The sequence below is a fragment of the Perissodus microlepis genome, chromosome 22 (genome assembly GCF_051167445.1).
Source record: "Perissodus microlepis isolate ML-2025 ecotype Zambia chromosome 22, ASM5116744v1, whole genome shotgun sequence".
NCBI lineage: Eukaryota > Metazoa > Chordata > Actinopteri > Cichliformes > Cichlidae > Perissodus > Perissodus microlepis.
The window spans coordinates 26231633-26246988 of NC_140481.1; the positions used below are offsets into that span (position 1 = coordinate 26231633).

Sequence of the window (15356 nt, forward strand, 5' to 3'; positions counted from 1 at the left end):
CTCTTCATGATTAACTATATTGATCTCTGTTTAAGCCAAATCTGCATTTGATGGTCTACACACAGCTGACTTACAAGAACGTCTCTGTTAGCCTCTGAGTTGCTTGAATTCCTTTAATCCCTTATTTCTCAGCCAAAGAGCTTTGCAACAGACAACATCAGGACAAAAATCTTCTATTATTAGTTCACATCACAGTAAAAATGCACTTAAGCCTTTTCGGCACGTGGCCTTTATAACCACGTTTCTGTTACACGAGCTTAATTTTGCAATGTGCTCTGAACTGCACTGAACTGGAAGTCCCCACTTATCTGGGAGTATATTCAGAGTGACATTCTTACATTCATTTGCTTAACCGATTAGCCAACTTATGGTGGCAGGGGTGTTTGAGTCAATCACAGCTGTCATAGGGTACACCCCAGACAGGTTGTTAGTCCATCACAGGACACGTCTACCCCAGAGGAAATCCATACAGCCACACAGACAGCATGTATAGTCAACACAGAAAGGCAGTAGAGCTGTCCACTGCAGCAACGTGCTACTGCATGCAAGCACTGACCTGCACTGACTTCTTCTCAAGGTCCCCTCACGTGGTGTAAAACTGCACTTTGTCAATCCTCAGTACAGCCCAAAAAACATCCACCAATGGCCCCAAAGATACATCTAGCCAAACCCAGCTATTTTTCTTTGGGTAATCAGTACAAAACTGAAGTGCAATAAGTTTTTATGTCCACTACAAAACATCCTGCTTATATGTCTACAAAAAAAATGGAATCCAAATTTCGATCCACGTATCAGCGTCGAAATTATGAAAGACATATTTAAATTCTCGCTTTGGGCAGTACTTCCGCACTGTTACAGCTTGTGTCAGTTACAGCCTGCTGAGGCAGTAGATGGTAGTGACGAGACGGTGTGCCAAGATGTTTATCACTGCTGTTGCAATGCTTTAAAGTGTTTCTTTCTTCGCTGCCTAAGCTCTGGTGGTCTAGAATTTGATATAATTGACTTTAAACACAGAATAAGACGATTCAGCTCAAACCTCACTGAAAAAATAAATGCCCTTTTTGCATCGCCCTTTATTTATGTCACAGAAGGCAGGATTTTAGTAGCGCTAACTCTCACTGCTCTGGCCCTCTGCGCTCACCACTGAGGTTTTGGGGGCTATGTGCGCTGCATTGTGGTGATTGGAAATAAATTGGATAAGTGATCTTCCTCGGGGCAGAAAAAAACCCCAGTTTGTGGCTGTGTGTAAGGTCCACAGCGGAAAGAGTTCAGTAGATGAAGAAACACTAACCAGCAGCTATCAGCAGACAGAGCAGCGCAGCTTTGATCCATCACCAGAGCCCCCGCTGAATCGTCTGGCCGAGCTTTGTGATGATGGAGAGTGAGATGCTGTTGTTGGGCCTCAGATTGCGGCACTCAAACTGTTCTCATGCCACTTCCTCTGAACAGTCTGGATAAATACATTATCACTTCTTTACCCCGTCTGCGGTAATATTTGGCAGGCTGGAGCTCCAGATTTGATTTGTTAATGTGCTTTTTTCAGGTTCTAACGTTCCAGCCAGGTGTAGTTAATGAAATCAAAGTATTTAACTACGCCATCACAACCATAATGGATATTCCTGAAGGGTTGGCATCCTCGTTAGACGTGTTTTCGCTGGCAAATTGAGGGAAATTTTGCTAAACATTCCTTCGTTATTGTGGCTTCTCACTTCATTAAACCTTTGGCATGGTTTGATACAGCTTTACGGCCTCGCTCAGGTGTGATGTCGAGCGTGCTTGTTAAACCACAGACATCCATATCTGAGGCTTTTTTGCTCATACTTTCTGAAATATGATTGCGGGTAGATTTTATTTTTTTTAGTATATAACGAGTAGTCTTTGCCCAATTTGATTTAATTTCACAGAAATTTAAACACTTATCCTGTTAAACAGCCACACTATGCTTCATTTTTAACTGAAAGTGGCACAGGTGGTTTTCGTCTCCCTCTTCCACTGGTACTGTTTTTGTCTTATTATCCGTGTTTGCACAGCCTCTAATATTCATCAGGACCCACCTCTGCTGCGCATTTTTTCACACCGTCCCCCGAGAGGCCACAAACATGTCTGTTTGTGGAAAGTCTGACTCGCGTAGTCTGGAGCCAAAGGTACAGTATAGGCTGCAGGGTGCTGCTGAGGGAGATGGAGGTCTGCCACACTGCTATAAAACTTGCTGACTGGAGAGGTTTGCATGCTTCCCTTTAGCTCAGAATGAGTCTGGATGAGGTGGCGAAAGCCATACGTTATACTGCACAGTAGTGTGTCCAACACTTTTGTCAGTGGTGAGGTAACACGAGCAAAGCATTTGAGCCCGATGTGAGCCAGCGCATTATGAAATGCTTTTTTATGGCGTGTTGTGGCTTGTTAGATGTCAGAAATGTACAATTGATGACCAGAGATTTAGGCTATCAGAGGAAAAATATTTTGGAATAAATCTGTGAGTCATACCTGACTCTGTTAAATCACTCAGATTTTATACAGTAAAAGGCAGTTTTACAAATTTTATTATGTTTAGAAGGAATTGTTAGCTTTCTTTTTATTTGTTTGTGCTCTATTCACCAATATTCACATCTGCCATGTGTTACTCATTGCTCATTTACTGGTGCATCATTAAACTCAATAAAAAAGCACACACAAAATATGTTGTAATGCAGTGGAAAAGTCCCAGGGTAAAGATTTATCTTAATTATGTAAAGTTTGGTGCAGCGGTTAATACTGTCGCCTGCAAAACTGCACTTTTCCTTGTCGTGTGGAGTGGGTGCCCTGGTGTCCTTCTGCAGTCCAGAAACAGTTTATTAGATTACCAGGTGATTCTATGCACTGAATACCTGCCTGAGGTGATGGAGACGAGTGAAAATAGATGTAGAGACTACTTTACGAATTTGGTAGGGCAGTTGTAATTGAAGAGGCGGTCTTTACGGTCTAAAAAGTTGCTGGGAATCAGTGTGTGTGACAGAAGAAGCATTGAAGCTACAGTGTAAAAGACACATTTACATATGTGTCCTTTGATGAGTGTAGTTTTTAGGTTAAAGCGCTGCATGAATGCAGTCTATTTGCTGCTGTAATTGTTTTTTCTCTCCTTTGCCTAAGTTATAGTGAAAGATGAATCCAACCTTTTTTCTGTCTCATAGCGTGTGCAGAGACAAACTAACATTTATTGATCGGCACTAAATGCAAAGTGCAGCTGAGGTTTAGAGGAATGTTATTAGTTTTACAGATACTTGGATTTAGATACCAGAAAAACGAATCTTTGTGACTTTGCTGGATCACCATGTTATTAAAATTCACCCCGATAGCATCCATCTCCTCCTTCCTGAGACATTTTCACTAAAAAACAAAAATATCAACCTCACGGTGACAGTAGATAAAAAGTCAGGCCATCACCGGAGTCTGTTAGACTCTTCCTACGAGGGCCATAACTGCCTGCGAAATATCTACAGGTGATCTGTCCAAGAGCTCTTGAGATATTTCAGTCTGGACAGACCGACAGAGCGGCTCTGGCGTCCTCCAAGGCTGCTGCTGGCATGGCTAAAGACGATTCCACATTTGAACTAACAACATTTGGAGAAAATGTCGACAACCAAAATTTGACAAAGGATATAAATACAAGATCACGGTTTCTTCTCCCTTTCTGTAATTCTATTTTATTTAGACATAAAAAGTTTCCAGTAATCTATTGTTCAGACATTTTTAAATAATACCTGAGTTTAAAATAAAAACTTGGCTGAATCTGTGGTGAACTACGGAACCGCTCTGTGGGACTGACTTGCAGTAACCCAGTAGGAGCCTCATAATGTGGGCCAAGAACATCTTGTGGCTTGTGGCCTGGATTTGACGTGGCAGTAAACTGGGGGAGGGTTCGTGGTGTTTTCTGCCCCCCAGCTTTTTTTTTCTCATTGTATCAGCGCAACTCTCCAAGCTGACGTATTCCCTTCGTTCAGCAAGGCTGCTGAATATCTCGCTGCCGGATCGCCTCGTCTGTAGCCTTGTATTATTACAGGCTGGTTGGTGTTGGCAGCTTCCAGCCTTTAATGAGGCAAACAGCGCTGTCCTGCTAATTGTTTGGGAGTTCCTTGGGGTTTCCTGGTTGGAGAGCCGGGCTATATCGGTCCGATCCAGCTGCTGTCAGCCACCATGGGAGAGGAAACCAGTTCCTGGATTACTTCATATCAAACCCCAACATCCACGCTCTACAGATGTAACGCTTGATAAAGATTGCCTCAGTATCTTCTGTTAAATCATATTCATATTGATGATTATCTTTGAGTTTGGGTTAGAGTTAGATGCATGAACATGCCGGTAAAAGTATTTATTATTTAAAATAAACTCCTGATCTTTATCAAAAGATTAAGTTGTTGTCATGTGAAAATTTGAAAAATGAAAACTTGAGTAATTCAGTGATGACTGAACCAAAGCAGCATCTGCTGATAATGAACATGTGATAAGACTGAAAGCCTCAAGGCAGCTACTGAACAGAGCTCGTGTTTATTTTAGAGCCTGCCCAATACTCCAAGTTGTGGCTGATGCTAGTGCCTATATTGATTTTTGGAACCTAAAAATGATCCATCAATATGTCAGCTGATATTCTTTTTAGACACTCGAGCCGGGCCTGCTGTTGTCAGTTAGTCAGAGCATGTTTTGGCATTTGTTAGGACCCAGACACTCCTCTCCACAGCTCCTCCTTCAGCTGCTACAGGGAAAATCGAGGCCTTTCAAAGTCAGTTGGCAGACATAATCCGTCCATCGTGTCCTGGATTTGTCTTGGGCTTGTCTCCTAGTTGGAGAATCTCAAAACATCTCACCTAGAAGGCGTCGAGGATTCATTCTAATCAGATGCTTGAACCACCTCAACTTACTCTGTTAGAGAACAACCCCTTTTCCATCCAAGAAAACTTATTCCACAAGCTGCTGTGAGCTTCACTCTGTAACCCTGTCTGCCCCGTTGTTAAGCTACTCTGCTGCAAATAACCCGCAGTCAATGCACTGATGAGTATATGCCTATACTGCTACAGGCTATCTTTAATAGACCAACATATCAAATATATTAACCACTATAAAGCTTCAATTCAATTTCTTTGATTTCTTCCACAAAAATCTTGTTTAGCAACCTCCCTTTCCAGATTATGGCGTAAAAACAAATTTAGTTCCCTCAAAGTTTTGATCAAAACCACATATTTATTTCCTTTTGTGAAATAAAATAAGGGCAGATGTTACTATGCGTCTCTGTGTGTTTGTGGACTTGTTTGAAGCGTCTCTGTGACCCACATGACACAGATGTCACACTAGTGCTGGGCCTATTTTTAGAGCTTTGTTGTAAACACACTTAGAGATCGATAGATTGACTTTATTTTTTCTTTCAATTAGACCCTCCACATCAAATGTGACACCACAACGAAAAGTAGGCCATGGTAACAGGCACATAAACAGTACATGCCGTGGCCTCACTGAGGCAAAAGATAATTTTTTACTGCCTGCTCTTCCTTTGTTTCATATCAGAATAAACGGAATTATGTCTTTTTTACCGTTTCAGTCTCATGTGAAAGCCATTGAGCCAGATGTGGCGCATGATGATGCGTAAGAAAAATATCTGCACGGCATAATTCATCCATGATTTGGATAGTTACCGGACAGGTGATGACATGATGTGGAGGCCTGACGATGTCTTGATGTCCTAAATTTACAGCCGGCGGCCTGGCTCGACGCGCGCGTTGAGAAGTCGGTGTAATAACGTGCCCCCGAGGCCTGAACTCGGCTGTTATATCCTTCCACCTCCAGATGCACAGATGGTCAAAGCCAGATCAAATAGAGGAGAGGAGGTCAGTTGGTTCAGTCGGGCCAGGAGAGCACACATGGCGGTGGAGCGACAGACTGTAGGAGGGTGGAGATGAGGTTTGGGAGTTTATTTCTTCAGGTTCAAGTATGTCTTCTGGTAACACCGGTCTCACATTCGCATGAGTGGTGGCAGTACGCTGTCCTGGTGACGCACGTCAAAAGCATCTCGCCTTACCATATGCACACAAGAACAGGCCGTTCTGATTCTACTGTTACAACAACAGAACCTGAAGCTAAATTCTGGAGAGTTTAGATTGCGTGCAGCCAAGTCAAGCCTCCTTCAAGACGATTTCATGGCCTCAGCTGCAAGATGGAGGCCACTGCACAAGAAGTCACTGCCGGTTTGCACTGATGAATCATTAGAGGCTTTGCAACGAATTTCAAATGAAGCACGAATAAAAGTAGCTGATGATTAGCTGTAGGTTCATTTTCCAGTCTTTTTCCTACATTTGCTGAGGTGATCAACTTGTCAACTTTGTTTAAGCACCAAAACTGTGCTGCTGTTATTGCGAAATGTTCGGCTATGTCATTGATTTAAATTGTTGCTGCCGCAGTCATAATTTTCACGATGCCAAGTAGGTCTGACAAATGGTTCAATTTTCAAGGATAAGTAGAAAATCCTTAAATTTGAAAAGTTGTAGTCAGCAATATTCTGAGTGAAGAAAAATGCCTTGATTTATTATTTGAACTTCAGCACGTCATCCTGACCACACGCCTAAATGCACTGAGTTGAGTTTCTGTTTGACTGGCTGATTAGTTATTTGTGTTAATGAGCAGCAGAACAGATGTTCTTAATAAAGTGTGTGTATTTTCATTTTTATGGATCTGCTAATTCATTAACTGGCAAATCATTTCAGCCCCGTTCATCAGCATGCAGCTAAAACCTAAAAGGTTCCTTTGCAGCCTTCTGTTTATTGTCTGCAAGATGATTTTGGTACAAAAGTGAAAGAATAGATCAAATACCTTTGACCTAGAAGAAGAGGAAATGTGAAGATTTTACCTCTAATTTTACATTTTAATAATGCCGGAGAGGCTTGTCCTCCCCGTTTTTTCGACAGGAAGTGATTTAAAGCACCTGCTGCCTTGCCTCCTTGCCTTTCCCCGACTTTGTTTCTTATGAGGACACATTGCTGTGAATCTCAGCCTCATATTTGCATAATAGCTTCAGTGTGTCCATGTGTTTCTGTGGTACGAGCAGGAGTTACCGCTGCTGTACTGTAGATATCAAACGTGCCAAACAGATCTCATTGTTCCTTTATTAATCGCAGTCCGTCAGCGAGCCAAGCACATTTACTTCACGTCTAGACGAGCGTAGCGTATCTCTCTGTAATTGTAAACAGCTTCGGTGAGAATTTAGATGATTTTGGCATTTTGGTACGAAAGTTTTGCATCCACACATTTAGGTGATTATGACACACTTTTATTATTTTGTTTTTCACCATGACAGCCTCCCACGCACACTGATTCCTTATTGGTGGGTGTGTGTGTATGCTGACATTGTGCAACACATGCAACCCATTATATTTTTGCGATAGGAAGTGTGGGGTATTTCTGGTAGGAAGTGTCCGTGCCAGTGCTGGGTCACTGAGGAAAGAGCTGCTCTGTTGCCTGCAATGAAAATAGATGTTTTTAAGAAGGAAAAAAAAAAACACCTTCCATTGTGTGTGGGTGGGGGGGGCTCAGGTCTCCAGGCTGCTCTGACCAGCCAGACAGAGGGAATTCCTCTCTCAGCCCTCTGGCTTGGTTTCTTCAGGCCAGATCCAGGGGTCTTCCCCTTCTCCTTTCACATTTCTCATCATTATGAAAGGGGAGCGGATGTGGGCTTAACCTAGATACTGGGTAAAACCGTAAACAGCAGACTAATGAGGGAGAAACTGACTTCCAAGTAATAAATGTGTTTACATTCACAGTTTAAAGAACTGTAAAAATCAAGACAGACGAAAAACAACACAATCAATGATAGTAACCAAAAATGACTGATTTGTGAGTCTCCCCGTTGTCGGCACATTCATATGTACGTATAGGTTTTTCTTGTGTAGCAGCTACAGTCAGTCAGACTGTGTAGCTGCTCTTTGAACACGCCACACCATCTGTACACAGCTGATAAAAACAGATAAACAAGTGCACCTGGAGGCAGCAGGATGTTGCATCATCTCTCCTGATAAAAAATGCCTGGGGACCTCCAGTGTAAAGTGATTCTATCAGACTGACTCAGAGGAAATAACAGGTTCTGTATGGCTCAGAGGAGTTTTGCTCACACTGGCAGAAATAGCACCTTATAGATGTACTAACAAGTGTATAATAGCCTTGTGCAATGAGAAAAGCAAAGTTTTACTAAGCACATTTACTTTTTCTGGGCTCTCTAGTTATCCTTATAAGGGCATCATTTTTAAAAATGCATATATTTGATGAACCCAACAGCTAACAGGCAAAGTTAGACCAAGACTTTAAAAAACAAAAACTTTATTAAAACCTTCATTTTTTTTCATAAAGCTTATAGATAGGGCTGGAAGCTTTGCTTCTATAGGCTCAGACAGCTGGGGAGCTTCATGTTATACTCTGTGATGTACTGAGCATTTCTTCTCCTCTCGCCTCCTCCTCCTTTCCCTGCCCAGGTGTTTATATGTCACTGCTGCATGTGTTTTTCCTGTCTCCCTATGCTCTTTATTTTCTTCCTAACAGAAAAAAACCTCCTGCAGACCCAGGCTCGGGGAGGTGCCCCTTTGAGCCTGGGAGGCGTCTCCTAGTGCTGCTTAAAGGAGATTGTCTGATTGTAGGGGGTTTTCTCCGTTACTGCGTAGCTTATTACGTTGCAGCACCTTTAGGAAGCTGTTGGTGTGATTTGGCACTATATAAATAAATTTGAATTGAGATGAATGAAAACTCTGTGTGTGTTAGATGTTATAAAATGTCAGTGTTTGTTTTTGTGTGATTGCTGAAACAATTTCAGGCTCATCTTATGCAAACTTGCTGCAAGAATTAAATGAACATTAGAAATTCAAAAGTAACAATAAAAATGAACCTGAAGAATCCCAGATGGACACTTGTAATCAAGCCTTAAGAAAATTTTGATTGGCCATGTCTTAGAAGCACAAGCTCAGGTTGGATTTTACTTAAATGTGTCCAAATCCTCACTGGGGCATTAAGATGGAGCTGCACTGTCATTAACGGCATCACTTGAGGAGGTTTGGTGAGATGATCACGAGGTGATCTTTGGCAGTGATCCTTGATGCACTGAGTGCGGCAATACAGCCAAGAATTAATCCGTGTGTTTTAAAGACTTTATCAGGTTTTATCATGAATGTTTATCAGTTGACATTTTTGTGCTGAACTTTACTGCACCAACTGTTTTTCTTGGTTTTTATTTGCTGGTTAAATCAATGCACTACAACCTCTTTGTTAGGTTCAGGTTCAGAATAATTCCCTTCAGGAGCAGTAACCCTGCCAAATTAACACTGTGTGCATAAAGGTGACACACTGCCCACTTTGATGAAAACACTCCGAGACAAAACTGCGAAAAGAACTGAAAAGTGACCAAAAAAAACCATTGCATCAATGTTTCAAGTTCGGACTGAATAAGAAGTGAAAAAGAGACTTAGAACGGGCCTTTTTAGGTATTTTGGAGGAAACCTGAAATACTGATCATCCTTTCTCTCTTTTCCTTTTGCAGTAAACGAGATCATCAGGAACGACCTGTCGAGCATCTCCGTCCACAGCCACGCGTAGTTTCCCATCACCACCAAAAGTGACAGGAATTTTTTTTTTTTTAAAAAGGGAAGCACCAAATGAATTTGACATTATGCTCCACATGTTTGGACTAAGGCATGCAGGAAGCAGCAAAAGGAAACGCAAGGAGAACAATTCTAAATGTATTGTCCAGATGATCAGGGTCCAACGTGTGCCTTGTTTTTCATATATAATAACGTTACATAGAACCTATCCAAGGTATAGATTACATGACTGACATGTAAGTTAAGTATGTAGCAACCAAACCTGCCATTTCCAGCCTTTACAAGAAAGTGTGCTTTTAGAGGACCAAGATTTGCTTTGTTGTTGTTGTTTTCTTTGGGTTTTTTTGTTGTTTTGGGGGTTTTGTTTGTATGGCTGCGGTTTGTAAATGAGTCGGCGCCCATGAGTTATGTCATTTGTATATAAATTTGGATGTGTAGTGCTCCAGTTTGCATATCTGGCTTTACAGAGAAACCATTTAAAAGACAAGTGCCTTTTTGACTGGAAGCAAAAAGACATGGCCTTGGCTTCACATTTTCAACCTCAAAATTTCAAATTAAATATATTTTAGGGGCAACTTAACTTACATTTTCCTGAACAGTGGATACTGTGGGTAAAAGTGACAATTAAGGGATTATGGCGAATGCAAGAAGATAGAGTACGTGCAGTGTAACTTGCATGTAGTCAGCAAACTATGTTGTCTGTTATACTGTGATGTCTGTCTGGAGTTCAGCCTTTCATTTTGGAAATGGAAAGTTGTATTTTTCCCCATCATCATATTGTTCAGACATAATTTGCTTGCAGAGAACCAACAACAAGCACTTATCCACTAAACTAGTGGCATTTCCTGTCAATGTTTCATTAATGCAGGGGTGGAGCCAAGGACAGCCAAAGGTGAAGCCAACCAGGACTTCGAAAAACTATTAAAAAAAATGGCACCAGCGACATAGTCCTGGATGAACTGAAGCCGTATCCCAAAAATGAAAGTTTGCGGGGTAAAAGTTTTTCCTGACAGACTATAGATGTAGTTCAGTTTGTATGTTGTGGTTAAATACCTTTCTGTGTGTCAGCACTATTTGACACATTATGGCAACTGCTGTATTGATTTCAGCCATGAAGTGGGCAGCAGCGGCGTCCTGACTTAAATCCTTAACAGACAACTAGCAAATGGCTAGTGTTTTGGGCAAAATTAGTTTCCTTTCGGAAAAAGCAAAAGCATGAGTGTCATTTTATTTCAATTTGGGCATACAGCTTATGCACAAAAGCACTGGACCGCCTACACATTACACTTACAGGAGTTGCTCAGCCATTAAAACCCACACCACGAATTCCTGGTACACAGTTTTTGTTATGCAGTTATGCGTAACAAAAACTGTTATGCGTTGGCGACTTGTACCCAGAATGCACAGCCAACCTGCTCTGTAGCTTCACGTGGTCTGACACACCTCCGCTTTGCAGTAATACCACTTATAGTTGATCGTGGAGGGAAGAAAGCAACTGACTTGTTTGTAAGAGTGGCATCCCCTTACAGTACCACACTCAAATTCAGTGAGCTCTTTAGAACAACACATTCATTCACAAATGTTTGCAAAGGCAGACTGCATGGCTAGGTGCTTAATTTCATACACCTGTGGCAATGAGACTGAAAACACCTGAACGATTGAGAGTTGTGTCCCAATACTTTCATCCATTATCGGTACTGTATCAGCAAAAAGCAAAGTAGAAATGGGGGTTTTGTCTAGCATGCTTGTATAAATAATTATCTTAGCCATCCACTAAATCCTAATCATTGATGACTATCTGTTGAAAGCCCGGCTGCAAACCAGTTTTTGTGCAATAGCATTAATAGGAAGTGGAATACTTCTCTTTGAATGGCTCTCAGCTTGTTTAAGAGGGATGCAAATAATCACAGAACTGGAGTTACATTTAGTAACCTCTATTTTTCTAGCAGAACTTTTTTGTAAACACCATGACCATTTTAACAGCTCATCCATCAGTTGAAATTGTAATTATCTTATGAACTTTAGCTTCAATTTAGCAGCATAAGACTTTCTAATTGTAACTGAGTGTTAAATGAGCCGTCATAATGTGCTACTACATGCCTGCATAAGCAAATGATAAGTGACACAAAAAAATGCTAAGCTGGAAAAATAAATAGTCATCTGTTTCTTTGGCACCCCTGTGTAAATAATGGTTTCAGCCTGGCCACCCCTTAAACTTGTCTGGCTCAGCCACTGCATTAAGTTGACAAGTCATTTCCTCCAACCCAGCCGTTAACTGCTTTTTACACCTTTTTTTTAGTCATTTTTAATAAAAAAAAGAATACATACAGACTTGAAAAGTAACAAATAAAATGTTAGCTGCAGTAATACTGGTTCGACTATTTAAAAAAAAAATCATCTCAGTTTTGATGAAGCTTGACTTTTATTACTCCCTGGAAGCTATGCAACATGCAGGTAGCATTAATCTCTGAGAGAATGTAAACATTCACCGTCATATCTCTAATCCAAAGATTACTTTGCAGCGGTGAACAGCAATACGAATATACACACATTTTTGTTTTTGTATTTTCATATTTATTCTCTTAGCATGAGCTCAACGTTTATTCATGTTTATCATACAGCTTGTTTTAGACGGCATACTGTGGTTTACCTGCTAATTTGTCAGCGCTCGCACACTTGTTCCCAGTTTTATATGTATTTATGAGTCTTAATCTGTGTAACTGAAGAGCATGAGAGAAGCCATACTGAAATGTTTCAGAGGAGAAGGTTACTCTTTGTCAGTAACTCATAACTCTCCTTTGTCATATTTTGTGTACTTGTCAATAAATAAGCCTTCATCTCTTTGATCTGTGTTGTCTCAGTTTTACTGTAGGAATGAAATCAGCAGTTTTATATGTACGTTATGTGTGTTGTCACAACAAAGGCAGCCATTTGTCTCATCGCCTTAGGTTAGAAAAAAGACTAAAAGAAATAATTAGTTTACATACTGGTAATATGGTAAAGATAATGGACCAAAAGTTCCCTCGTAATAAGTTTGTTATACTGAACTTTGAACAACACATCTGTTCAGAATTTATAATATCTGGCATAAATACATTTATTATTAATCCTCAATTAATGTTTCAAAGAGCATAGAGAGTGTGTTATTTTAGCTTTCACAGCACACAATATCCTCTCCTCTTTTACCAAAGATATGAAAACATAACAGCCAGCTGCTGGGATTCATTATATAACCATGTATAATCATTACAACCATTAAATGCTGCCCTTGCTGCTATATCTTTTTTAAAAAACTTTTCATAACTGTCATTTATAATTGTCAACTCTAACTCGACTTTAATTGTCAAATTGTGGATTCATAGCAGTGGTAGGAAACCTTGAAGTTCTGCATGTGTTTCCCACATTTGTTCCTGTTTTGCTGTATTTCTGCAGAGCAAAAGTTGCATCTCCACCTTTCCTGTCCTCTTATGTTGGCTTCTTTTGTGACTTCTTGATTAAGGCCAGACCCACGCTGTGATCCTTTTACCAGTGCCGCTGAAGCTGCTGTAAGAAGGTGGTGTCGCTTTTTGCATGCAAGGAGTCACAAAAGCCTTCAGGATAAATGTCTCGCTTGCTGGCTCAGAGTTATCTACATGGGAGGAGCTGTAATCAGCGTTTCCTTGCTCTGAAACATCCTCTAAATCGTGAGAAGATCATGTTAGGCTCCACTTCACCTCGGTTTGTGCATAAAGATCAACCTCAGCTGATATTTGCTTTAAGCACTGGTTGTTGTTGAAGGTAACTAGGTCATGTCAGTCATGTTCCATGTTACACATCATATACAAATCAGGTTCCAAGAGTGTATTCATTTAAATATGTTATGAATGAATTGAAATGAATGGAGGGCAAAGGGTTCCTTTAATTATGGTAAAAGTAAAATATGAACACTAAAGAAAAATTCTCAGTAAAAATATCTGTTAAAAAAAAACTTCTCTTGATACATTGCATGTGTGTTTTTTCCTAAGTCAGAATTAAATTTAAGCAGTGAAATAGTGAGTGACAGTGTTTATAAGTTCTTTATACTGAGTCTTACTATAGTTGTCAGTGTGTTTATTTTACGCGTTCGTGATAAACACACACTTATATATAAATTGGGGTGTTCGTGATTCAAACGAGTACTTTTGCCAACTCGCAGTATTTTTTATTGTATTTATTTTAGTTCTAACAACCAAATGCAGTGTTTATTTTACATACTGAATCCAAAATTCGGCGGTTGTGTTTGTAGTGTGGGGTGGAAGCCTGGATGATTCTAGCCCTCAGTGAGTTAACATTTAGACCTTGACTTCTTAAGTTTTGAGAGTGCCAGTTTAGGAAGCCAACGTATGACTGAGGACCTTTTTTGTTATTTTACAAGGAAAATGTTCCAGATTAATGTCTGCATCATCGATGTACTGGTTCATAGCTGTTTAGCCATTATTGCGGTGGCATTTCTTGCCAACAGATGTATTCATCAGTGTTAGGAAGGTTATAAGGACTATAAAGGTCAAGGTGAAAATAAAGAGAAAAGCTCCTTTCTCCTTCGGCCGAAGTTTGAGAAACCTGACCATTGACTGTATAAAAAGGTGGATGCTGGCACTGTGAAGTCATCACTTTGTCCATTTTGAAGTCTGAACTTTAAGTTTATAGCTGATGTATCTTCATCTATCTTCATTTTCTTGATCCACAAGTGACCATGACATGTTCACTAGTATGCTATGTACATTATATACGGGAAATTACCCCCTAACTTTAGTAAGCTTGGTTAGCGATGCACATTAACAGATACCTGCAAAGTAATGGGGACATAAAATACTAGAACAACCATCCAAGCATGATTTCATCTGACTCTGAAAATCTGATATGGAAACAGCGATGTTAAAATCACAGTGGCTACATCTCTCATATAGGCTACATTTATCACACTAACAGAGAAAAATCATTAATATAAAGTGACATGATATAACCAGAAAAAAAGAGGAAAAGAAAAATATTGATACTTTTTACAACAACTAACTGTTCTTGGGATTATCAGAGTTCTTGCATGAAAGCAGAAATCAATCCTGCAACCATTAACTCCCTGACTCGTCCAGTCAGACCAGTATCTGCTCTTCATTAACAAATGTGTTTGATTGGAGCTAAAAATAAATAAATAAATAACACAACCATTCATTTCCACAGCAGAAACATTTGTGATGCAGCAACATAAAATGTATATTCAGAAAGAAAAATAAAAGTACTGTTCTGAGTCTTGTGTGATAACCTGTGTGCTCCTTATAGTGCTTTCAGTGCAGCGCGCAGGATTTCTTTCTCAGTTATGGTCCACACTGACACCTTGTGGTCTGTGGGATTTCTGCTTTGCCTAACACAATAAATCTCAGCGCTCAGCTGCTGGTTTCTTTACATTTGTTTTTCCTTTATGTTTGAGAATGTCACAGCCAGTACCATCACGAACATCCTTCACACTTTGCCAGTAGGAAAATCAGGACGTGTTTTGCTTGGCTGTCTTTAACCTACTCGTCGCCTTTTAGGGAAATCAGGTGTCATTTGTACTGTGTGCGCTGTAAAGTCTGTCATTTTTGTTGGCCTTCAAGCAGCAGCTTTACACACCTGGTAAGCACAGACTTTGAGTTTCAGTGTTATTTTGTTGTCTGATTATATTCATAAATGTCATTTCATGTCATGTCTGTTGTCGTCTTCTTATTTAAGCCTTATTTTTAAAGAAAAAGTTAATAATACACA

At 40.2% G+C, this 15356-nt stretch overlaps 1 protein-coding gene across 1 annotated transcript in view; it reads left to right on the forward strand.

Moving 5' to 3' along the window:
• Window positions 1-12445, forward strand: part of nfatc1 (nuclear factor of activated T cells 1) — a 47667-nt gene extending 35222 nt beyond the window's left edge. The window contains exon 10 of the mRNA XM_084919489.1: window positions 9539-12445. Coding sequence (XP_084775615.1) covers window positions 9539-9594 — 56 coding nt within the window. The 3' untranslated portion in view covers window positions 9595-12445. The remainder of the gene's footprint in view (window positions 1-9538) is intronic.
• The last annotated feature ends 2911 nt before the right edge of the window (window positions 12446-15356 follow it).